The 24456-nt window shown below is 55.2% G+C and overlaps 1 protein-coding gene across 1 annotated transcript; it reads left to right on the top strand.

The window, feature by feature from the left end:
* The first annotated feature begins 1528 nt into the window (after positions 1-1528).
* Positions 1529-15049, top strand: MPZ (myelin protein zero). Its single transcript, XM_032765156.2, is given in 6 exon segments — positions 1529-1736; positions 8742-8908; positions 9017-9230; positions 10972-11107; positions 12384-12444; positions 13078-15049. Coding segments are annotated over 6 exon segments (948 nt in total). The 5' UTR covers positions 1529-1669; the 3' UTR covers positions 13381-15049.
* The last annotated feature ends 9407 nt before the right edge of the window (positions 15050-24456 follow it).

Below are 24456 nucleotides of genomic sequence, written 5' to 3'. Positions count from 1 at the left end.
ACAATGACAAAAACTTTGGCTGCCAGGGAGTCTTCCTGGCAACATTTGTCTTCACTTGTTTTTGGTCCCTGCGGGGGCTGGTTGAGTTTGAGATTGGTGGATCCCATTCTAGGTACCACATCACCCTTGGTGTCAGACTGACACCTCATGTCAGCTCTCATGGCCAAAGCATCCCACTGCTGCCACCACATGCCTCACTCCAACTTCGACTCCCACCCAGTATTTATAATGGGAACTGCAGCAGCAGCGCTTGGTCCCCCAGGCTCCTCCTCGGACTGAGCCAGGCACCTTCCAGCTCCCACCCCGCTGAGAAGCCTCACAGTAAAATGGGAGGGAACCCAGCTACCCATCGTAACAAACTGCCCACCCCCCAGCCCAGGCTCCTGTCCCTCCTGCTCAGCTCCCTCACAGATGGGCGACTGCTGTGTCCGCCCAGGGCACCCCAACTCCAAAGCACTAAGGGCCGCTCCAGGAGGCAATGGCTTGTTTCGTCACCTCCTCCCATCAGCAAAACAGGTGCCAGCCTGGTGCCCTCACATGGGACACCTGTCCCCCTGCACACAGAGAGCAGTGAGGTCTCTGTTTGGTGTGAGGGGGTCAGGGACCAGCTTTGGGATGTGCAGCCCTGACCCCAGAGAGGATCAGGGCCCTGCTGCTCAGCTAGAGGAGGTCTCCTTCATCTCGGCCTCGTGCAGGGAGCCAGGTGGCAGGTCCCAGCCCCTGGCATGCGTGTGATTTAGGAGTCTGGGGTCTGCCCTGCTGTGGGGATCCAGCAGGCACCTCCGGCCTGGCCTGAGGACATGCTAGGCCAGGCCTCCTGCAGACGGTGATAGCAAGGCCCTTGCACCATCCACGGGACTCGTCATGGAATCTTCACCCACATTAGGAGCCATATCCCAATGGGGAGCCCCTTAGCACCAGGGGCCTACGGGATCTCCCAGGGCCAGGGGAAGGCAGAGCATGAACTCCCAGGCAGTGCAACACGGGCACAGCTGGTGGCTCAGGGCTCAGGCCCAGTGTAAAGGGTCTTCACCAGCTCAGGGAGGACAGAGTGGCTGCTTGCTTGTCTTTTCAGCACTTTGTATGGCTGTGACGTGCCCACGACAGGGAAGCCCCCTGGAGAGTCAGGGGGACCAGCACTGTGTCCTGCCTGCCAGCCCTGCATGTGGCACAGCAGCAACGAGGAGCGCAGGTGCTCAGGGTTGAAAATAGAGCTGGGCAGGTGATTTACCCCAGGACTCCTCACTTTGCTCTTTGCCACCGATGGATCCAGCTGTTTCAGGGACTGAGATCTGTCTGACTGCAAGTGTTTGCCATGCTCCTGCCCTCTGGCTCGCACTGCATTCCTCCTGGGGGCTGCAATGGCCCCTACGCGGCTGCAGAGAATGCTGCCTGACAAAGGTGGCTGTGTGCCCGCAGTGTGTTTACCACTCGCTCACACATGCCAAACAAAATCCCCCTTTCAGTTTTGTTCCTCTCTCTCTCTCTTTCCCCCACCGCCCCAGATGCCAGGCTCCCATTGGCCCAGGCATTTTGCAGACCCTGCATCATCGAAGCCCTGGCTGTTTTTAAACCCAGGGGCCACTCTCCAGCCATCCTGCAGCGAGGAACTCTCGGCCCCACTGCTGGCTCATCCATGCCTCTAGGAGTCATACAGTAACTGGAAGCCATGTGGTCCCAAGGCGCTTCGAGGAGTGGGAGCCTCGTGCTGGTCGCTGCCCTGTTCTCTGCACTGGGTAAGTGACTTCTCCTGGGGGGTGGGGAGCTGTTCTTTCTTCCCAGAGAGACCAGCGGGTTGGCGAGGCACATGGTGGGAGTGGGCCCTGCCCTGCAAGGTGCATGTCTCGGCAGTAACCAGAAGCCACGTGGGGCTGGGAGAGGGAGGCAGAGGATGAGAGGCTGTTGTGGAGCAGCAGTGTCAGCGGTTCGGTTGCCGGGGAGATGAGTTTTGTGACTGTTAGAATGGCAGTGGCTACCCCTGGAAAACGGGCAGGCCAGGCTGTGCCTGCACCCTCTCCAGGAAGGTTCCTGCTGCTCCAGGAGCCACTCGTACAGCCGGAGTTTCCTCTGCACTTTCCACCCAGAGGATCCCAAAGTTTTACCCAGGCCACAGAAACGGAGCCCAGCTGCATGAAGCTCTGGGCCTCTCCTCGGCCCTGCCAGGGACCCAGCTGCCCTGTAAGGAGGGGAGCATGCAAGAGAGCTGGTGACATTAGTGGGGAAGGTCTGGGTGGTCAGAGCATTTCAGCGGGGCTCTGGAGTCAGAGGAGCCAGAGGTGGAGCTGGAGCAGGATGGCTCCAGGGACTGTTTGAAGCATTACAACTGCATCTTTAGCCTTGAGCTGCCTCATTGCTTTGAGTCAATGATTCCCTGGCACGTCTGGTTCCCTTCTGTCCAGAGAGCCCTGCAGTCCTTGGGCACAGTGAGGAGGGAAGAATCCTGCACCGGCCCTGGGAGATGCCTCCCTCATCACCGGCTGGGAGGCTGGGGCAAGAACCCAGCTCTGGCTAGGGTATTGGCGCACACTGGGCTGAATCCTCTGGCGTGTTTCATTCCATGCATTCCCACGTGGCACGGTTCCTGGCTCTTGTCACTGCATTTCCCACCAACTTCCCTCCCATCCTGTGGGGCAGAGACAGGATCCGGCTGCTCAGAGTGCTGGCTGTTGGGGGTGGCTGCAGGGGCGCTCCCCTCTCCCTCTCCTTGGGCCCCTGGGCTGGGCCTGGGTGGGCTGCCATTGTCACATCAGCGCACGTTTCTGTTCATTGGAAGCTGGTAACAGATCCCGTGTCTGTCAGGGGAGGGTGTAACAGGCTGACACATCCCGGGCTGTAGCAGTCTCTCAGGGCCAGACTGGTAAGGGTATTTAGGTGCCTAGTGGGCACTGAAGTGTTTTTAAAAATCCCACAAGGCTTCTAAATCCCTGTAACAATCTGGCCCTCCCCCCAGCAGTGACATGGCATGCGCAGCATCCCAAGGTACCTCTCTGGGAGCTATCAGAGCATAGGAGCTGCTGTGCGAGAATGGACGGTCGGTCCATATATTTTTGTATCCCTCCTCCTGCCATATGAACTCAGATCACTGGTGTATCTAGCCCCTTGGTCTACGTTGTCTGATATTACAAATAATACATGAAGCTAGAACCAGTTCATCCGCTGGGAATCAATGAATCTATAAATGTTACTGGACTAAGCCAGGTTTCTATCTACTCCTGTCCTGCCTTCTGTGGTACCGGGACCTTTGGGCAGGCTTGCACATGGTGATGGGAAAACCCCTTCCTGACCCCAGTGTGATCAGCTCACACCCTGGAGCATGAAGTTTCCTCTCTCTGATTAACCAAATGGTCCATGTCAGCCCTAGTCAGGGTAGAACCTGGCGGGGTTCTAGCTGCAGGGTGTGTCTTGCTAGCCAGCTCATGCAGCAGTGAGTTCCACAGGTCAATTTCTCCTATGATCCCATCTCCTTCATCAAGATTAGCTGTCCAGTTCCCATCTTCCTCCCCGCAGGGTGAGGGGAGGACAGGGAAGAGGCAGGCCTCTGACTCAGAGAACGCCTAGTGGCGAGAGGAGGCAGCTGCCACCAGAACTCCTGGGTTCTATTCCTGGCTTTGCCACTGATTTATTATAGACTTTGAAATGCACCCATCACAGCCTCCAGGCCCAGATGACAGTGCCTCTTGGAGCAGGAGAACAGTTCTGCCAAACTGACACTAAACTGGGAGGAACGGTAGATACACTGGAGGGTAGGGATAGGATACAGAAGGATCTAGACAAATTAGAGGACTTGGTCAAAATAAATCTGATGAGGTTCAACAAGGACAAGTGCAGAGTCCTGCACTTAGGATGGAAGAATCTGTTCCACTCCTACAAACTATGGACCGAATGGCTGGGCAGCAGTTCTGCAGAAAAGGACCTAGGGGTTACAGTGGACGAGAAGCTGGATATGAGTCAACAGTGTGCCCTTGTTGCCAAGAAGGCTAATGGCATTTTGGGCTGTATAAGTCAGGGCATTACCAGCAGATCAAGGGACATGATCATTCCCTCTATTTGGCATTGGTGAGGCCTCATCTGGAGTACTGTGTCCAGTTTTGGGCCCCACACTACAAGAAGGATGTGGAAAAATGAAAGAGGGCAACAAAAATGATTAGGTGTCTGGAGCACATGACTTATGAGGAGAGGCTGAGGGAACTGGGATTGTTTAGTCTGCAGAAGAGAAGAATGAGGGGGGATTTGATAGCTGCTTTCAACTGCTTGAAAGGGGGTTCCAAAGGCAGGGCCGGCTCCAGGCACAAGCTTATCAAGCAGGTGCTTGGGGTGGCAACTCCGGAGCGGGGCGGCACGTTCAGGTATTCAGCAGCAATTTGGCGGAGGGTCCCTCACTCCTGCTCTGAGTGAAGGACCTATTGCTGAATTGCCGCAGATCACGATTGCAGCTTTTTTTTTTTTTTTTGGCTGCTTGGGGCTGCAAAACCCCTGGAGCTAGCCCTGTCCAAAGAGGATGGATCTAGACTGTTCTCAGTGGTAGCAGATGACAGAACAAGGAGTAACAGTTTCAAATTGCAGTGCGGGAGGTTTAGGTTGAATATTAGGAAAAACTTTTTCCCTAGGAGGGTGGTGAAGCACTGGAATGGGTTACTGAGGGAGGTGGTGGAATCTCCTTCCTTAGAGATTTTTAAGGTCAAGCTTGACAAAGCCCTGGCTGGGATGACTGAGTTGGGAATTGGTCCTGCTTTGAGCAGGGGGTTGGACTAGATGACCTCCTGAGGTCCCTTCCAACCCTAACATTCTCTGATTCTATGAAACTCCCACCTACTGAAAACCATGACCCTGGAATGGCAAAGGTCAGGGAGACCACCACCCCTGGCCCCCAGGGTTCAACTACCCCAGAGTTTAGCTGCACATAAACACTGCAATCCAACCCTGCAGGTGAATCGCACCATAGCGGGTCAGGAGAGCCAGCAGAGCCAGACTTTTCAGCATCTCAGGAGTCGGGCCTCACCTCTTCATAAGATCATCATCCCAGCCGGTCTGATCTGCCTCCATGGCACAGGGCTGGGAGGGGTCTCACTTTGGGCTTTGCAGAGCTTCCATCCTGCAAACTGGAAGCAGCCAAGAAGCCAGTGGAGTCTGGGCAGCCCATGTGATCCACTCTGTGCCTAATGCAGTACCTGCAGCATCACAGAGGAAGCTGGGTGACCAGTCTGCTCTGTAGCCTTGGGAGCAAGTCACACACACACACACCTCCCAACACACACACACACACACACACACATCCCATGACTCTGTTTCCCCATCTGTGCAGTGATGATCCTGACCGCCTCCCACAAGGATACAAGGGTTTGGTCCCTAACATGTGCATTGTTGGACGTTCTCAGTGGGCAGGGTCTGGGGAGCAGAACGGCCATGTTTTCTCCTGCTGGGCAGCCTGGACCGTGCACTCTGGGGTTCAAGCACTTCATCCCTTGGCTCTTCCTTCTCCTCTCCCCCTCCCCTCCCGGGGGCCCAGCTGCACAGACACTAGCACATGTTGAGCAACTCTGATGGCACCTTTCTCCACTCACGTCCATGGCTAGCGAGCACGAGTGGAAGGGGGAGTTAAATCCGCAGCTTCCATTTCTCTGAGCACACAAAGGCCTGACTACCTGAATGGTACCCCCCACATTTTGCTAAAACACTGCAGTGTGCTGGCACTTCCCATAACCACTCTGCTGCTGCTGAACTGCCAGGGAGCCCACTTAGCACAGCTGCTCTGCCACAGAGGGCTCCAGGTACGCCTGAGAGAAACACACCTGCCGAACTGCACGGGGCATTAGTGCACCCAGCTAGAGCACAGCTGCTGTGCTGAATGGGGCACTAATGCACCCAGGGAGAGCACACCTGCCAAGCTGCATGGGGCACTAGTGCACCAGCTAGAGCACACCTGCTGTGCTGCATGGAACACTTGTGCACCAGCTAGAGAACATCTGCCATGCTGCAAAGTTTGCTTCCCCTCCCCTCCTCAGACCCAAAATGGCCCTTCTGTGGCACTGTCTGGGGAGGGAGTTCGCATGTGTCTGCCTCTGGCTTTGCATCCCATTAGTTCACAGGGGAATGTCATTAGCTGCCCCTCCTTGCCAGCTGTGAGGACCTAGTGATCTTCAGGAAAAGGACATTTTACTGCAGAAAGCTCCTAAGGCACAAGCTCAAGGAGAGCTGGGCTGGGTGGTACAGAGAGCAGCACGAGGCTGGCACTGGCCACATGGCAGACATGCCCCGGCTGCTCTCACCACCTGGAGCTGCCTCTACCTGTCAGCTGTGGTGATTCTCCACCCTTCCCCCGGACCTATGGCCCAATGTCTCAGTTTGTATTTGGTAGAATGCCATGACCCACCCTTGGAGAGGCGTCAGATAAGACGCTTTCCTGAATGCCAGCCTCAGCCAGCCCTGCTCCTAGCTGCTCTGGGTGCTTCTCAAGGCCCTTTCACGTCCCAGACATCAGTGTATTAGGGCAGGAAAGGAAGTGAAACCCCGTGAGCTCAGTGACTGGCCCAGGGTTACGCAGGGAGCCTGCAGCAGGGAAGGGAATTGAAGGCAGGTCTCCTATGTTAGTGCCGTGCCCACGGGGCCATCCTTCCACTCCAGCCAGTCCGGGAGGGAAGGGAGACACAGGCCTGGTGCGCCTCTCTGCACAGTGGCATTTCCCCACAATGCTGGCCTGCCTGATCAGTGTAAGTGGAGCTGGGGGGTGCAGGGTCTGACCCCCTTAGTCAGGGTGGGGCAGGGGCACGCCCCCTTTAGCTGCGGTGACGTGAGGTGAGGCCAGCGGCTGACTGCAATGTCTGCATTACTGGAGCACAGCACAGCCTTCCAGTTCAGACATCTGGAGCTACAGCAGCACCACTCTCCCCACAATCAGCGCCAGGGGCCCGGCCTGGCTCCTGAGCCCAGCTGCCCATGGCAGTGGCCTGGGAGCAACTGTGAGTCCTTTGGTTTCACAGACTCTTTCTGCCCCATTCTTGGCATGTTGAGTGTCACAGCTCCTGCCTGGCTGTGGCCAGCTGCCAGCTCTCACCGGCTGCATTGGGCAGGATCTGCTGCCCATAGCAGGGAGAGAGGAGCAAAGCTGAGTGCTGGCTGGGCCCAGCTCATGCAGAAGCACCGAATGGGACCCAGCAGCTCTAAACCACCCCGCTCGGGTGTGTCTCGCTAAGGGGCAGTGGTTGAGTCAGGTCCTAGGAGGAGCCATGGCTAAAACCAGCGACAAGGGGCACCCGGCACCTGAAGTAGGGAAGAAGTGGAGTTTAGCTAGCACTCATCAGCTAACCTCAGCTCCTCTCCTAGCCAGGATGAGCCCCAGCCCAGGTCACGGTAGGGCCTTGGCCTCCAGCCAGCGCCTCTGACAATCCCTGCCCCACCCTCAGAGTTGACGTGGGGGCAGGAGGCTCCATTTCTCACAGGGCTCCACTAGGGAGCGGGAAGAGACATGGGTCACAGAAGGCAGTGGCTCCGCAAGTGTCAGCCAGGGCATCCACTGGCCTGGATGCAGCTGTGAATGGCTATCGAACCAGGGCGCTGGTGCAGGCTGGACAGACATTCCTAAGGGGTGTCTGGCCCCGCTGCTCTGTCTGGCCCAGGACTTGCCCCTCAAGCCAGCGAGAGGGTGAGACCCCATGCTGGGCAGCCAGGGTGGAACAGCAGGGAAATCTCCCTCCACTGTCAGGAATGTCAGTTCGGGGGTGGACAAAGGCCTGGGCGAGCGCTTGTCTGGAGCACAATTCCCCCTTTGAGCTGCAAGCTCAGCGTCACCCAAGTGGCTCCAGCAAACCCAGCAATGTTCTGGCCCCCAACCCAGAGCCCAGTGAGCTCGCCAAAGCCTCCTCCAGCAGAGCTGGGCCGGGCAGAGGGGAGGGGACCAGAACAAAGCCATACACAGTGGGGACAATGGGCCAGTGTCAGGGCCCAGCCCTTGTGTATTCTCCGAAATGGAACAAAGGGGCCTTTGCCCACCAGCCAGCATGTTTCCAGCAAGGGCTGTGCCAAGGTGGGCACACGGGCTCCTGAGGGAGCAATGCGCCTGCTGGCCTGGGAGTCAGGGCTGTCTGAGCCCATCTAGAGAATTCAGAGTGACTGCATTGCCTAGGGGCTTCTGCTAACACTACCTGGCACAGAGGACGAACACCCCTCTAGACTCTCCATGCCCAGCATAGCACCGGGCATGCCACCAGTGATGGAGATGGTGTCCTCGTGTGGCATAACCCTACACCACTGCACAGGCTATCGTAAGAGGGAGTCCCATAGGAGCTGCTAACATCTCCTTCCACTGCACAGCCTGGCCAGCCTCTGCCTGCCTGGACAGGAGCTGTGTGACACCCCGTGCCATGCTTTGGCTCCACGTACAGGGAGAAGGATCCCATTGTGGGTAAAGCACCAGCCTGGCATCCAAACTGTCTATGCTACAGTCGTGGCTCTGCTACTACCTGGCTACATGACCAAGGGCAAGTCACTGTGCTCCACGTGTGACACAGAGACACCAAAGCCCCGGGCTGTGGCAGGGCTTCCCTGGGCTGGAGGGAGAGAGAATTGTCCTTTACTAGCTGGGACTTTCCACTGCTGGATATTTTGCCCCTTCCCCGCCCACGCATGGAGATGTGGGCAGGGTGCCTAGGGGCCTAGCATACCTGCTCAGCAGTGGGTAGGAGCTGGCTTGGATCTGCTCCTGGGCAGCGGGGCTGGAATGACTCTCGGGCTTCGTCTCCCTGCAGTGCTGGCTCCGACCCTAGCCATCCACGTTTACACACACCGGGAGGTCCATGGCACGGTGGGATCACAGGTCACCCTCGCCTGCAGCTTCTGGTCCAGCGAGTGGATCTCTGAAGATGTCTCCATCACCTGGCTGTTCCAGCCAGAGAGTGGCAAGGACACCATCTCAGTAAGAGGCTGGTGGCCCAGGCCAGGCCCCTGCGTCCATCCATCCCATCCCCTAGGCTCTGACCCAGCTTAGCTCGCATCCTCATCCCTCTCTTGTGTCTTCCCCTAGATATTCCACTTTGTGAAGGGGCAGCCCTACGTCGATGAAGTGGGCGCCTTCAAGAATCGCATGGAGTGGGTGGGGGACCCATACCGCAAGGACGGCTCCATCATCATCCGCAACCTGGACTACACCGACAACGGCACCTTCACCTGCGACGTCAAGAACCCACCCGACATTGGTGGCAAGTCGTCTCAGGTCACCCTCTATGTCTTCGAGAAAGGTACGGCGGGAAAGCAGTCGGCACATGGCTCTGCCCCACTGAGATTTGGGAGCCTGCTAACTTCCAGTCACACCATCAACACCCTCCTCACCTGCCCCTCATTATCTGGGGTGCCCCACACCTGATCCCACCCCTCAGACTCTCATGTGGCCGCATCCTGCCCCTCAACTCAAACGTAGTCCTGTCCTGCCCCTTTGACCCACACATGACCCCACCCTGCCCCTGAGACCCATGTGGTCCTATCCCACCCCCAAGACTCACACATGACCCCATCTCACCCCTCAGACTCACACATGACTCCAGACTGCCTCAGCCTGGGGTCTGGATGAGGAAACTCAGCTTATGGGGAGCTTCTCTGCTCATGCCGCGTTCAAGCTGGCAGTTACTGGCCCAATCCTGCACGAAGCCGCACTCCCTCAGCACCTGCTGGAGTCAGGGGCTGAGAAATCTTAGCACCACGTAGGCACCACACCCAAGTTGAGGATTCCCAAGAAAGGGACCCAGGGCTATCCTAACTCTGCCCCCAACACCCTGGTATGGTCCAGAGCCACCCCCACCCCTTTGAGCCCCTCAATAAGCCAGCCAGAGAGCCCACCCTTCTGCCACCTCCCCTTAACTCTACCCTCTGTGCCCGCTGTCCTCTCTCCCCTCATGCCCCCTCTAGATTTAGCACACAGATCCCTTCCATGGCCCTCTCCATCCTTAACTCTGTCCTGGAGCAGATAACGTCCAGCGCGGGGCTGACAGTGTTTCCAGTGATCATTGTTGATGTTCCAGCAGCACCTGAGGGTTCCAGCCAGGAGTGTAGGCCCTATGTGCTAGTTGCTGCCCACAACACTGGACAAGGCCTTGGGGAGTAGCCCATAGGGAATAGTCCTGCCCTGATGCCCAGCTGGGGGACTGTAGAGACCTAACAGGACTTTTGCCTCTCTAACTCCTGGAGTTTTGGGGGCAGATCCCAAGGCCCCTACCAATGTGGGGAGATGGGAATGGTGGGCTGTGGTTGGAGAATGGAACTTCTGAAGAGCAAAGCCTCTTGTGAAGCCAATGGCAAGACTGGCAGCACCTCCCCAGCCCCGTTCCCTGCCCCACCACAGGTCCCGCTGCCTCAATACACCTTGGCAAGGACCTGCAGTCACAGGATGCTGCTGCTACATGCTAGTCTGCTTCCAGCCACTAGGGGCAGCACTGAGACCCCAAATAACTCATGTGACACAGCCATGACACGTGACCCGCCCCCAGGCAGTACCTTGGGGGAGCAGAACTGGAGCCATGTATCTCAGGCTGTCCCACCTCCCCAGCTCTGAGCATGAGCAGCGTTCCAGATGTGTCTGTGTGTGTTCTAATTTCAGCTGTGCCACCAACCTTGGACAAGCCCCATCCCCTCGCTATGCCTCAGTTTCCCCTCCCATCTATTGTATATTCAGACTGTGAGCTCCCTGTATCTGTTCAGCACCTGGCACAATGAAGGTCTGTTCTCAGTTGGGTCATTCGGTGCGATAGTATTATAGATAATAAATACTGCTAAGGAACCATGTTCAGGGCCCCGCCAAATCCCCATGGATTTCACAGATTTTAAGGCCAGAGGGCCCACCCTAGTCAGAGCTGCTGTAGAACCCAGGCCGGAGACCCTCCCCTAGGGCTTCCGGCCTCCAGCCTCTGTCTGGCGGTTGAGCCAAAGTGAGGCTTAGGGCAGAGTCCTAGGGCACGTGCCTTGGTAACAGGTCTCTCTCCTCCTCAGTACCCACCAGGTACGGTGTGGTCTTGGGGGCCGTCATCGGAGGAGTGCTGGGGTTGGTCATCCTTGTGGTGGTGACAGGCTATCTCATCAGGTATTGCTGGCTAAGGAGGCAGGCAACGCTGCAGAGGCAACTCAGGTAGGGATGTGCTGGAGGGGCATGGCGTGGGCTGGACTAGGGTGCTGGGAGATGGAACATAGGGCGAAGCACTGTGCAGGGGGTAAGGAGATCATTGTGCTGGAATGTGGGGTTGGGGCTGGGATGGGGGAAGTGCTGTCCTGGGGGCTGCATGTTGGGCTGGCATCCCCTAGGGAGTATCTGCAGGGAGAAGGCTGAGGTGACTAATTCACTCAGGGGATGGGTAATGGCAGTGCAGGGACAGGGGACAGGTCAGGACCATGCTCATCCTGCCTCCTGCACTGGCTCCTGCTGCGATCTGTGTGGAAGCTACAGTGAGGCTGGTGTGAAGCCAGGGGCTTCTTCCAGAAGCCCCTGGCCAGTTCAGAGTCCAGTTGCCCCTGCATCGCTTGGCAGGCTGGACACAAGCAAACAATCTGCATTTGAGTATGGCCAAATGTCAGTGTCTACATGTAGGAGAAAGAAATGCAGGCCATGTTTACAGGATAGGAGACTCTGCAAAAGATTTGGGGGTTGGGGATCCCAGTGCGATGCTGTGGCCAAAAGGGCCACTGCAATCCTTGGATACATCAACAGGGGAATATCAAGTTGGAGTAGGGAGGTTATTTTACCTCTGCATCTGACACTGGTGTGACTGCTGCTGGAGTCCTGCATCCAGTTCAGGTGTCCACAATTCAAGAAAGATGTTGACAAACTAGAGAGGGGTCAGAAGAGAACAATGAATGGTTTAGAAAATGTGCCTTCTAATGATCAATTCAAGGAGCTCAACCTATTTAGCTTAAAAAAGAGAAAGTTCAGAGGTGACTTGATCACAGACACCTGGCATTGGCCACTGTCAGAAGACAGGATACTAGACTAGATGACCTTTGGTCTGACCCAGTATGGCTGTTCTTATGTATCTGCATGGGGAACAAATATTTAATAACTGGCTCTTCAGTCTAGCAAAGGCCTAACAAGATCCAATGGCTGGAAGTTGAAGCTAGACAAATTCAAACTAGAAACAATGTGCAATTTTTTTAACACTGAGGGTAATTAACCATTGGAAGAACTTGCCAAAGGTCATGAGGGATTCTCCATCACTGGCCATTTTTAAATTGAGATGGGATGTTTTCCTAGAAGCTCTGTTCTGCTTCGAACAGGAATTAATTCAGGGAAGTCCCATGATCTGTGTTATCCAGGAGGTCAGATTAGATGGTCACAATGGTCCTTTCTAACCGTGGAATCTATGAATCAGGCGTCTTACAGGCAGTGCTTACCAATTTCTGTTTTTATTTAGTGCTATGGAGAAAGGCAAACTGCAGCGGTCAGCCAAGGATTCATCAAAACGAGGCCGCCAGGTGAGCAGGAGAGAACATGACGGGGGGGGAGGTAGGGGAGTCACAAGACAGCACTAACAGAGCTACTACCAGCCCCAGATCTCAAAGGGGGTAAAGCATCCAGGTCCCCCTTTGCAGACAGGGAAACACAGGCCCAGGGAGGAGCAGTGAGGCAGCAGGAGGCAGGAGTAGAACCCACCTATCTCAGCTCCCAGCATCACACTCCAGCCCCACAAGGAAAACAACTGAGCCCTTGGCTGCCAGTGGGAGTGCGCCCCGGGAAGGAGAGAGGGAAGTAACCTGCTCTCCCTCAAGTCACTGGTAAATCTCCCACTGCCTCCAGTGGGACCCACAGAAAGGTCCCAAGTTAGGGCCTGATTCTGTGGGTTGCCCTTAGGTCCCCTGAATCCAGCAGCAGTCGAGGTCTCCCAGCATCCCACGGGCTCATGGCCCAAGTGCCGGCGGGGCTGGAAGTAGGGTTACAGACCTGGGAAACAGCCCAGCACACTAAGGCCTCCCTGCTTCCCCAAGCCAGCCCTGACAGTGTTTGCTGCTGGTGTCTCCCCACACACTTGAGGGTGGAGTTTACCCATCAGCCACAGCCTTCCTGCCCCACTGCAGCTACCAGCCTCACTGCTATCCTTCCCCCCACAGCCCCCTGTCCTGTACGCCATGCTGGACCATAGCCGGAGCACCAAGTCAGCCAGCGAGAAGAAATCCAAGGGCGGCCTGGGCGAGTCCCGCAAGGACAAGAAATAGCGGTTAGCAGGCAGGGAAGGTACCCCCAAGGCAGGCGCCGAGTCCCCCCGCAGTTCAAAGGTCGTCATGACCATCGAGATGGAACTGAGGGGGGATGAGGCTGAGGCCACCAGCCTCAAACCCGCTGTCAAGTCCCCGAGCAAGAACAGCCTCAAAAATGCCCTGATGAACATCATCAAGATGGACTCAGAAAAATGATGAACGCCCCCAAACTGAGGAAAAGGGTGTCCTGCCTCTCCCCCTTGGCTTCCTGAGGGAGGGGGCCAGGAAGCCTGCCCCACCATCCCCTCCTCCTGGCTTCACCTCTCGGCACTACTCTGCGGACAGCCTGCTCTCTGGTCCATCAGGCTGAGGGGCAGGGCTAGGCCATGGCACACCAGCATGGGCTCCCTCTCTCTAGGCTCAGCTGCAGAGGTTCCATGAACCCCAGTGCAGAGCAGCCGCATGTAGGAGCTTTGGGGAGACCAGAGGCAAGTTGGGATGGGGGCATTAGCCCCTACTGGCACTGCAGGCGAGACACTGCCAGGCAGAATCACGTGTCCCTTCTAAGATAGCTGGTGTAAGGGCAGTGCCAGCCCCATCAGCAGGCGCCTGGTTGATGAGAGGTGCCAGGTTGCACCTGCCCTGGGACTGTGTATGGATGAGGGAGGGAGCTGCCCTGTGGGTCTGCGTGCACCACATATGGCCCCAAGCCAGCCAGGTGACACAAAGGCCTGGGACAGAGCAGAGGAGACGGCCCCAGGCGAGAAGGTTGCTGCCAGTGAGGCCTCTCTCATCCTGGCCCCAACTCCTCTGGGGCCTGCCCCTGCCCTCAGGCTGGGGGACCCTACAAGGATTTGGGTGTGGTCCTTGGACAGGGTCCTCACAGAAATGGCCGCCCAATGTCCTGGCCTGAGAGACCGGACTCCCAGCAGCCGCTGAGCCTGACGAGACATGGAAGCCATGAGAATGGGATGGCCAGGGCCCCTCATCCCTGACATGAAGCCCCTGCGTATGGTACCTTCCACTGCGTGAACGTCTGTAAAAAAAAAAATCTCCCCACCCAGCGCCCCGGGCACAGGTGTAATTTTTTATTTGAAGACACAATCAGTGATTCTGGAATTCAGCAGGATGGTTTAACCCCTGACTCCCCAGGGGCTTCCCTCAAGCAGGGGCAGCTAGGGGCACCATCTAGTCCCACTCTGGTGCCTGCCAGCATCTGCCCTCCCACCCCCCAGCACTGTGATGTCTGCCCTATGGCCCCTGCTCCCTGCCCCACTGACCATGTGGGAGTTATACCATCCTGCGACACCCCCAGCCTCCCAGCTCTAAACCCTTTGGTGATGGAGGGGTTTTCATCCTCCATGGGGGGTTTTACCTTGGATTCATCCCCTTTGCTTTTTCATCCCTTCTTGCCATTTTCTCGTCTCTTCCCGTGACTGAGCACAAATGATGTCACATGGTGCCCCCCGCCACCCTCTCTCCCTCCAGGTCTCTCTGCTCCTGCCCTGCCCATTTTCAGATTAACCCTGTCATGATGATGCACTCGGTAACCCCCCTGTGCCTCTGGGGCCCCTTGCCAGCAGCCAAAGACTCCTGGAGGAGGGGAGACTGCCTCAAGGCCGGGAGGTGCCACATTGAGGACCCCCTGCCCAGGCTGCTGCTGGGACCCCCATCTCCCACGGCCTCCTCTCTGCCCCAAAACTGGGCTGCCCTTCCCCTAAGGACGAGCCAGGGTTGACTGTGCCCTAGGGACCAGGCCAGCGGGTCACTCTGTGTGTATGTGGATACAGCAGTATCTATGGCAGGCTCTGGGCACGCGCTGTGCAGATAACGTCTGTCCATGAGGAGCTGTTCTAAACCACTAAACTGCAGCTGTGTGTGTCCAGTGAAGCATGGTGTATTTTCTACGTTCTGTACATTGCCCTGAGCAACAAAGATACCATTAAACCCTTAATAAAAACTGACATTTCTAGGAACAGACAGACAAACAAACAGGCTGGGCTTGTTATCCCGCGTTCCCTGCCGTCTGTTGAGTGGCCTTTGCCACAGATCAGCTATGGGCAAGAGGAGCCCGGCTGGCTTAGTCAAAAGCATGCCACACAGCCTCAGCCCTGCCCAAGTGGGACCCCAAGTAGGGGCAAGCAGGGAATTCAGTCTTTGGCCTCTCTGCTCTGGCAGGAACCCTTTAGGGTCTGACACCATGCTGGGAATTTTGCCTTTGACTCATGTAGGCCCTGGAGCTGGCCATTAGCACCACTGGAGTTTTGTGACATGGACAATTGTTCCCTAGGAATCCAGCAAACACCTCAGCTCACGCTGCCACCCAAATGAGCCACAAATTTGGGTTGCTACCAGCTTGGGCTGGACTTGAACCCAGTGAGGCAAGGACTGTGCCCCCTGAGCCCTCCCCTACTCAGGGACTAGACAGATGTGACATGGCTTTCCTTTACCATGTCCAACCTGTGTGCACCTCTAGATATGTCACCATGTGCCACTGGGACTCTGCCCCCTTCCCTGGCCGGCTCACTGACCTTATGCCCAGTGTGTCATGCTGGGAATTGTTCACCCACCCTGACAGTCCAGCCCTGTCTGGATAACACCATTGAGTTGTGTCCTTACCACAGCATTTGTCACAACACAACAGGATGGCACCTATATGGAGATATACCTATTTCACAGAACTGGAAGGGCTCCCAAAAGGTCATTGAGTCCAGCCCCCTGCCTTCACTAGCAGGACCAAGTACTGATTTTGCCCCAGATCCCTAAGTGGCCCCCTCAAGGATTGAACTCACAACCCTGGGTTTAGCAGGACAATGCTCAAACCACTGAGCTGTCCCTCCCCACCACCTAGGTTTGTCACAACACAACAGGATGGCACCTCGGTTTGTGTGTCCAGCCCAACCACGCTGCCTGCCCAGGGCATTCTGGGAAAATCTGGGCAGCTATCCCATAGTGCCTTAGCAGGGTGAGGGGTGTCCAGAGGACATGCACACAGAGTGGCATCCAAGCAGCGCAGTAGGGGATGTCCCACTGCATGGGTTGCTGAAGGAGGAGAAGGCATGTCCAAGCTGGTTCCATGGGCCCAGTAACTACCCTGCAAATTATCATTGTGCCAAACTGGTGACATGCCACTCAAACCACCAGCAAGGGCCACACGTGGTTAGTTGCCCTGGCTACTCCCTGAGTGACATATGGGCACAGATCCTTTCCTGAGCCACCCATGCTGTTAACTGGTTATAAACTCAGTGACAAGTTGGAGCCAGAAGCTGCTGAGCTCAGATTTCTGCCAGGCTCCGGGGACACAACACTTGTGGCTGGAATATCGCAGGGGAAGGCTGGCAAAGCCAAGCAGAGCCCTGGCAAGGCCATGAAGGAGCCCACTCCCAGCCTCTCCTCCCAATCCCATGGGGGAGCCTGAACAGCTGGCTGGGAGAGGCAGCTGTAGATGTGGCAGGGCAGATGAATGGGAGAGGATCTGTCAGTGCTGGCTCCCTGCACAGCTGACTCCAACTACTCCCTTGGGGCCAGGGAGTCCCATGTGCAGGGGACTCAGGACACTGCCTCAGCTGATGCTCCCAGAGTTTCAATTTTCAGCAGGGGCACAGGGGTTGCATTGCTCATGGGAAGGGCAGGGCAAGGACCCCTTCACCCACAGGGACTCTTCCCCCACCTCAGACCTGCTCCCATGAGCTCCCCATGCACAGGAGGGGAGAGCAGCATTAGGTGAAGCTCAGTTGCAGCTTTTTCTTTGCAGGTTTGAGGGGTATGATGCCAAGTACGGGTCAGTTGACCCACCCTGCCCCTGCTAGTCCCACAGTGGGGTTAAGAGGGGAACTGGACAGACTGCAAGAGCCACTGCAGCCCCTCAGTACCCTCTCACCCGATCCACTCCTGCTGTGGATCCCCATGTCACATCTGCCTAGTCCCTGAGGGGGGGATGCCCAGCCCCGCCATTACCTGTGGCACCCAGCTGAGCACTGGAGTGCGGGTGTGAATAGGCACACTGGATCCCAGTGCTCGGGGCTGTGTGCCTTGGGTTCATAGCATCTCAATTCCCCACACCTTGTGCAGTTATTTGCACCAGCAAAACACTGCTGCCATCCTGATCCGGCAGCACTTTGCCACACTGGGCCCTGGTGTGGTGCACACAATGGCACAGCGGGCAGGACAGCAGGAAATCAGGGGTCCCCAAGTGCAAGGCCAGAAGGGGCTGCTCAGTTCATCCTGGCTGAGCTCAGGCCTAGCACCAGCCAGAGATCCTCACCCTGGGACTCCTGCTTCCAGGCCAGTGACCAGTGGGCTTGGGCTCCTCTACACCGAAACACCAGAAGAATCCCTTTCCAAGCCTCCTGCCCCCCTGGAGCTACTCCCACTGTGCTCTGGACCCAGCCCCTGGAGTCTGGCCCAGGCTCTTACTGCACAAAGAATCTCCGTTGATACAAGTCAGTTCTGTGTTCTTGGGGAACCAGGGAGCAGTATCCAGCCTGTCTGACTCATGAAGGACACTCCCTCCCTTCCCCCTCCCAGCCCTGTGCTTGAACCAAAACCGATCAGAGAAAAGACTTGCAGATAGCAGTGAAGGGCTTTGGGAGACACACCTAGACCCCTAGGGTGACAGGATTAAGACAATTCCCCTAGCCTCATCTGCATCAAAGATGGGACAGGGAGGCATCTCCATTAGCCTACAGAATGGAGAACAGAGATTCCAAGGCAAGAACGCACTTATGTCCGTTTATTCTTTTACGTAGGGATAAATGGACACAAGTCGGATATTGGGAATGACAATATACAGAAACCTGTAGGAGAACACTTCAACCTTCCTGGGCACATAATAGCAGATTTAAAGGTAGCCATCCTGCAGCAAAAAAATTTCAAGGACCAGACTTCAAAGAGAAACTTCTGAGCTTCAGTTCATTTGCAAATTTGACACCATCAGCTCAGGTTTAAACAAAGACTGTGAATGGCTTGCCAACTACAAAAGCAGTTTCTCCTCCCTTGGTGTTCACACCTCAACTGCTAGAACAGGGCCTCACCCTCCCTGACTGAACTAACCTCGTTATCTCCAGACTGATTCTGGCCTGCATATTTATACTCCCTCTGGAAATTTCCATTACATGTGTCTGACAAAGTGGGTATTCACCTATGAAAGTTTATGCTCCAATACATCTGTTAGTCTATAAGGTGCCACAGGACTCTTTGTTTCTTTTTACAGATCCAGACTATCACGGCTACCCCTCTGATACCCAAAGTACTGTGGGGATTGCTCATCAAGTGGGTTACTACCAGTACAATTGTAACATGAAAGTGGGGACAGGGATGTGCTGAACCTGTGGCATATAAGGGCTGCAGCTTGAAAGTGCTGCTTGGCCCAGCCTATTGAGCCCAGGGCAGGGCCGGTGCAACCATTTAGGTGACCTCGCTAGGATTTGGGGGGTGGCATTTTCTTTGGCAGCGACCGCGGCGGCCGGATCTTTGGTCACCACAGTCGCCGCCAGCATTTAGGCAGAGGGAGCTGGGGCAGGGGGGCGCGGGGACGGCCGCCTGCAGCAAGTAGGGGGGGAGGCAGCATGCAGGGGAACTCCCCACCCCAGCTTACCCCTGCCCCACCTCCTCCCTGAGCACGCCGTGGCTGCTTCACTTCTCCCATCTCCCAGGCTTGCAGCGCCAATCAGCTTAGGCACCGCAAGCCTGGGAGGCAAGAGAAGTGAAGTAGCAATGGTGTGCTCGGGGTGCTCAGCTCGTGCACGTAGCAGGGGTGAGCTGGGGCGAGGGGGGTGCCTCACGGCAGAGGGTGCGAACCAGGACCGTCCTTAGGATTTATGGTGCCCTAGACGGAATTATTAAACTGGTGCCCCTGAGCCTGTCTTGCTCTTAGCAACACAAACATAAGCTTACACTATTGGAAAACTTGCCACATGCATGTTATTAAAACCAGTTTAACTTAATGAAGCCACCGTAACGCTGATGGACTAGCACTAAAGAAGCAGCACTATAGAAAAAATTCTGATTTGACAGAATGATGCAAATAATATAATTTGTTTAATTTGTCAACATTTTATTGGAAATTTCTATGAAGAGGTATTGAAACAAGGATTTGTTTTTAATTAAAAGCAATCGTTCTGGCTTTTTTTTGTCTGCAAAAATCAGTAAGAATGTCATTGTATGACAAAGACAAAGTGATGTCTTGTTTGATTGCAAGAATAGCAAGACCAGTCAAGTGTTCCTGACTCCATGTAGAGCGGAGATAGTAGTTTTTAATGAGCTTTAGTTTGAGAAACTCCGTTCTCCTGATGCTACTGTTACAGGAATTGTCAGTTAGAATACGAGTGGCAATGTACACATTAGGATATATGTCAACAAGTTTGCTGGTATGAGTAAACTGTACAATGTCCATTATCGATTTTGCATGTGGCAACATTGGGACAGTACTCAATTCTTCATACAGTTCAAGTCCATTTAAATCAAACGATCGCCGTGCTTCAGGAGGCTCTCTAGGTCAGGGGTCCCCAACGCAGTGCCCGCAGGTGCCATGGCGCCCGCAGGGGCCTCTCAGTGCACCTGCGTACTGGCCAGCAGACAAGCATCGCCGAAATGCCACTGAAATTCGGCGGCATTTTGCAGCAACGCCTCTGGATGATGCCGCTTGCGCATAAGCAGCGTCATCCAGAGGCGTCGCCGCTGAAATGCGCGAATTTCGGCGGCATTTCGGCGGATGCTCGTCCACTGCCACGGTCCTTTTGTCTGGTGACCGCCAGACGAAAAAAGTTGGGGACCACTACTCTAGGTTCTTGCACTTTGTCATTAGTTGCTCTTGTTTTCCTATTTCGTTGAATTTAGTCCTGCTCAGCCGCTACCAGCTGAGTGAATGGAACTCCAGGCTGACAGCGGGTTGAGTGGCTCAGCCAGGGTATCAGCCACCGGCCTGCTCAGCCTGCTGCCAGCCTGGGGTTCCTTGGGGGTCCCCAGGCCAGCAGTGGTGCTGAGTGGGGCTGGTGGCCGGGACCCTGAGTGGCAATGGGGCAGCAACGGAACCCCAGAGCAGTGGCAGGCTGAGCCGCTCAGCCCACCGCTGCATGCCATCAAAATCAGCTCGCGTGCCACCTTTGGCACATGTGCTGTAGGCTGCCGACCCCTGCTCTATACATTAGTAAGGAGATGAGCATATTACAGTTGTTGGAGGGCTCTATTTAGCAGTAACAGGGCTATAAGAAAGTCAGTCAACATTTTTTGTTTCTCTGATGAAAACTGGCCCACTCCCTTCCCCATACCAAACTGTATCACAAAAATTGTCAACAACTTAATTTTCTGGTTTTGGCTAAGAGATTGATTTTTTTAAAAAAAATATTGAAATTGAATTCAGGATTGTTAGCAAGCATTTTTGGCGAACAAATTTGTTAAATGACAATCTAAATGGCAACGCAGTACTGCTTCATGCTTGGCTCACCCCCCCAGCCTGCTGGTCCAACAGCTGCAGTAGAGGAGGAGATAGGTGGAAAACTGCAGGACCCCAAAATCCACCTCTTGGGTGCAGAGTGGCAACAGCAGCAGCAAACCCTCAGGTCCGATCACACGCCAATGGGCACCACCGCCAGCCCAACAGACCATGGTGAAGTTAGCACAGCATCTGATCTCAGGGACAGGGGCACCCATGTAGCCACAGCAGCTCATCCTGCCCTGTGCAGCTCCCCCGGATGAGATGGATCGCTGCCAGCCCGGGGAGAGAACGCTCCCCAGCTAGGGTGACCAGATCCAGATCTCCTGATTTTATAGGGCCAGTCCCGATATTTGGGGCTTTGTCTTATATAGGTACCAATTACCCCCACCTAGGGTGACCAGACAGCAAGTGTGAAAAATCAGGACAGGGGTGGGGAGGAATAGGAGCCTATATAAGAAAAAGACCCAAAAATTGGGACTGCCCCTATAAAATCGGGACATCTGGTCACCCTGCAGGTGAGTTCCTTCCCCCACCCCTTCCCAGAGACCCCAGCAGCGAATCCCCTCCCTCAGACTGTGCTGCATTCATCTTTCTCTAGGACCCAGCAGCCCTGCTCTTACATGCTCCACTGCTTCCCATCTGTCAGGGCTCCCAGCAGAGCAGTGCCCTGAGACCTAGTGGTGCCCTAGGTGGCTGCCTGTTCTGCCTATGGTTAAGGACGGCCCTGGTGGGAACTGCCACAGAGGGGTGCCTCAGGGCGGGGACTCGGGGACGGGGGAGGGTGCAAGGTGGAAGTTTCGCCTAGGGTGCAAAACTTCCTTGCACCGGCCCTGGCCCAGGGGCATATAAGGGTGGAGGAGGGGCAGCTTGAAAGTGCTGCTTGACCCAGTCTACTGAATCCAGGGTCATATAGGGGGTCAGCTGATATACCCGGTCTGCTCAGACTTGCCCTGTTAATGTGTGTGTGTTTATCTGGTTCTGGGGCTGGAGGAACCCAGCCTTGGGGAACCTAGGTCCTGCTGGATAGCTCCATTGGGAGGGGACTTACTCATAGACTTTAAGGTCAGAAGGGACCATTATGATCTTGTAGTCTGACCTCCTGCACAACGCAGGCCACAGAATCTCACCCACCCACTCCTGTAACAAACCCCTGACATATATCTGAGCTACTGAAGTCGTCAACTTGTGTTTTAAGGACTTCAAGCTGCAGAGAATCCTCCAGCAAGTGACCCGTGCCCCATGCTGCAGAGGAAGGTGTAGAAGGGAGGAGTAGAGCTCTGTATGAGACCACAAGTGACACAAGCAGAACACTGATAGAATTATAGACATACACCCCTGGCAATAACCTTAATAAAGGAGCATACTTCAAAGTAACAGGCAAATCTAGTAACATCCTGGGTGCCCAGGAGCCCAGCCCAGAGGAGCAAGGTTGGGCTCATGAGGGGTGAATTTCTCTGTCCCAGGGACTGTAGGTTTCCAATCACCCGCACTCTCTGCAGTAGGTATGAGTCCCATTCGCCATGTGCACCCCATAGAAAGGGAGTGGGAGCTAGTGGTTAGAGCAGAGGAGCGGGCACCAGGATTCTGGGGTTCTCTTCCTGTCACTGCCATTGATCTGCTTGGGTAAGTCGCATCCTCTCTGTGTGCCTCCGTTTCCTCATGTGGGGCTTTACTAGGGTTAACAATACGATTGGAAGCCACTGGTTAGAGATTATGCGGAAGGGCCATGGGTCAGTATGGACTGGGAAACTGAGGTATGTGGTCTGCTCAAAGTCACATAATGGCCAGGAATAGAACCCAGGGGTCCTGGCTCCCAGCCCTGTGCTCCAATCACTAAATGAAAGGCCCTGAGAAAAAGGGAGGCCATGACTGGTTTTGGGTGAGAGGGACAGGGGCGGCTCTAGGTATTTTGCTGCCCCAAGCACAGCAGGCAGGCTGCCTTCAGCAGCTTGCCTGAGTGAGCTCCCCAGTCCCGCGGATTCGGCGGCACGCCTGTGGGAGGTCTGCTGAAGCCGTGGGACCAACGGACCCTCCGCAGGCATGCCGCCAAAGTGTCCCCCGCAGCATGCCTCCCCAGGCACGCACTTGGGTGCTAGTGCCTGGAGCCACCCCTGGAGAGGGGGGTGCTAATCCAAAGCAGAGGTTGGTGCTGACTCAGAGCAGCGACGGGCCCAAGTGATTCTGCTTTCCCCCTCTTCCTGTCTAGAGGATCTGCCCTGCTCTCAGGAGGAGCTAGGCACTGGTCCCCTTGGCACATGAACTGCCCATGAAAGTATCTCACAGCACCTGTCTCCAGCAGCACAAGGCGCCCAGCAGCTGTTTTCACTGACATGCTGATCCCTTTGGCTGGCAGTTCCTGAGGCTGGCACTGGGTTTGCAGAGTCAGGCTGGGTGGCCCCTTCCCTTTGCATTTCATATGTGACACTTCGTGCCACCATGCCCAGCTCTTTCCCCCAGGATACAGGCCCAGAGCTGGCTCCGGCTGGCCCATGACAGCCACAAAGCCATGCAAGGAAAGGATTAAAGGTGACCTGCCTTTTTTGCTTCTTCATGATGGATAAAGATCTGAACTGCTTGGCCACGGCTCAGATTAGCAACTCTTTGTAAATTCGCTTTCAGATTGACAGGGGAGCTGGGAGCAGCACCCCCTGCTAGAAGGACCAACACTCCCAGCAGCAATAATTCTAGTAATTCATTTATGCCAGTCAGTAGCAAAGCAGAGCCTAGAACCCAGGAGGTGAGTTGCAAGCCCCTGCTGCTCTAACCTGCCAGACCAGCGTCCAGAGGCAGTAGCAGCATCTTAACTACAAGTCCGTCCCATGAGACCCCCTCCCCTCGCAGTACCGGGAACAGAACCCAGGAGTCACTTGTTGCCCATTGAAGCCGGGCGAGGCAGGGCAGAGCAGAGCAGCACTTGGCTGGGATGGATGAGAAATGCAGACGTCTTTCTAGGTGGTTTCTGCTTTACCATCCCCTTTCACCTTGCTTTTCCTGGCTCACTGGGGCTCTCTGATGGGGATGCTGGCCGGCTCTATTGGTACTGCAGAGCGGTTTAACCAGCGCTGGGGCCTTGGCCTTCCTGCCTGACTTGCTTAGTGTAAAAAGGTTAATTAGCATCAACGGATTCATTGCAAAACTTTATCCTCCTACAGGAATGGATGCCATCTCGGCTTCAGATCTCAGAAGGCTGGGGCTGCAGGAAGTGGATGCCAGTAGCCCTCTCCTCCTGGGGTCAGGCCTGAGCTCAGGTCCTAGGGGGCACTGTGCATATCCAGGTACCTTGGCTGCACCCTGTCTCAGAGTACAAGGGGATGTTCAGGGATATCAGATTTAAAACCAACAAAGGGAAATACTACTTCACAATGCTCAGTTACCCTTTGGAACTCTCTGCCACAAGTTATCACTGAGGCCAAGAGATTAGCAGAGAATTCAAAAAAGGATCGGATGTTTTCATAACTACTCCCTTGGAGGGGTCATCTTCCAGGACTGAACTTATGGCCTATGGATCTAAAAGTATTAGCCTCTGTGGCTAAAGGACTAGCGTCATCAGCTTAAATGGAGCAGCAGCCTCAGTTTTTCACATACAGCAGAGATTCATCCATTTCGCTTCATATGAAGAATGCAGCGTATCTTTCCCAAGCTTACAGCACTTAGTCTGTGGGTAAAGACTGAATTTCCTGGGACTCTTTAACTAAATCTCTTGCTCAGTTTATGAGCTAAACTTTATTAAAAACGTGACCTTCAAGAAAAAATGTCTGCAGAAACTCACCTTATTGTACCCCTTTTATCAACCAAAGGCTGCTCTGTGTCACATTTTCATGTAGTTATAATTCATGGCAAACTAGCCATGAACATAC

The sequence above is a fragment of the Chelonoidis abingdonii genome, chromosome 11 (genome assembly GCF_003597395.2).
Source record: "Chelonoidis abingdonii isolate Lonesome George chromosome 11, CheloAbing_2.0, whole genome shotgun sequence".
NCBI lineage: Eukaryota > Metazoa > Chordata > Testudines > Testudinidae > Chelonoidis > Chelonoidis abingdonii.
Note: the sequence above shows the minus strand (reverse complement) of the source record. Positions and strands in the feature narration are given on the sequence as shown.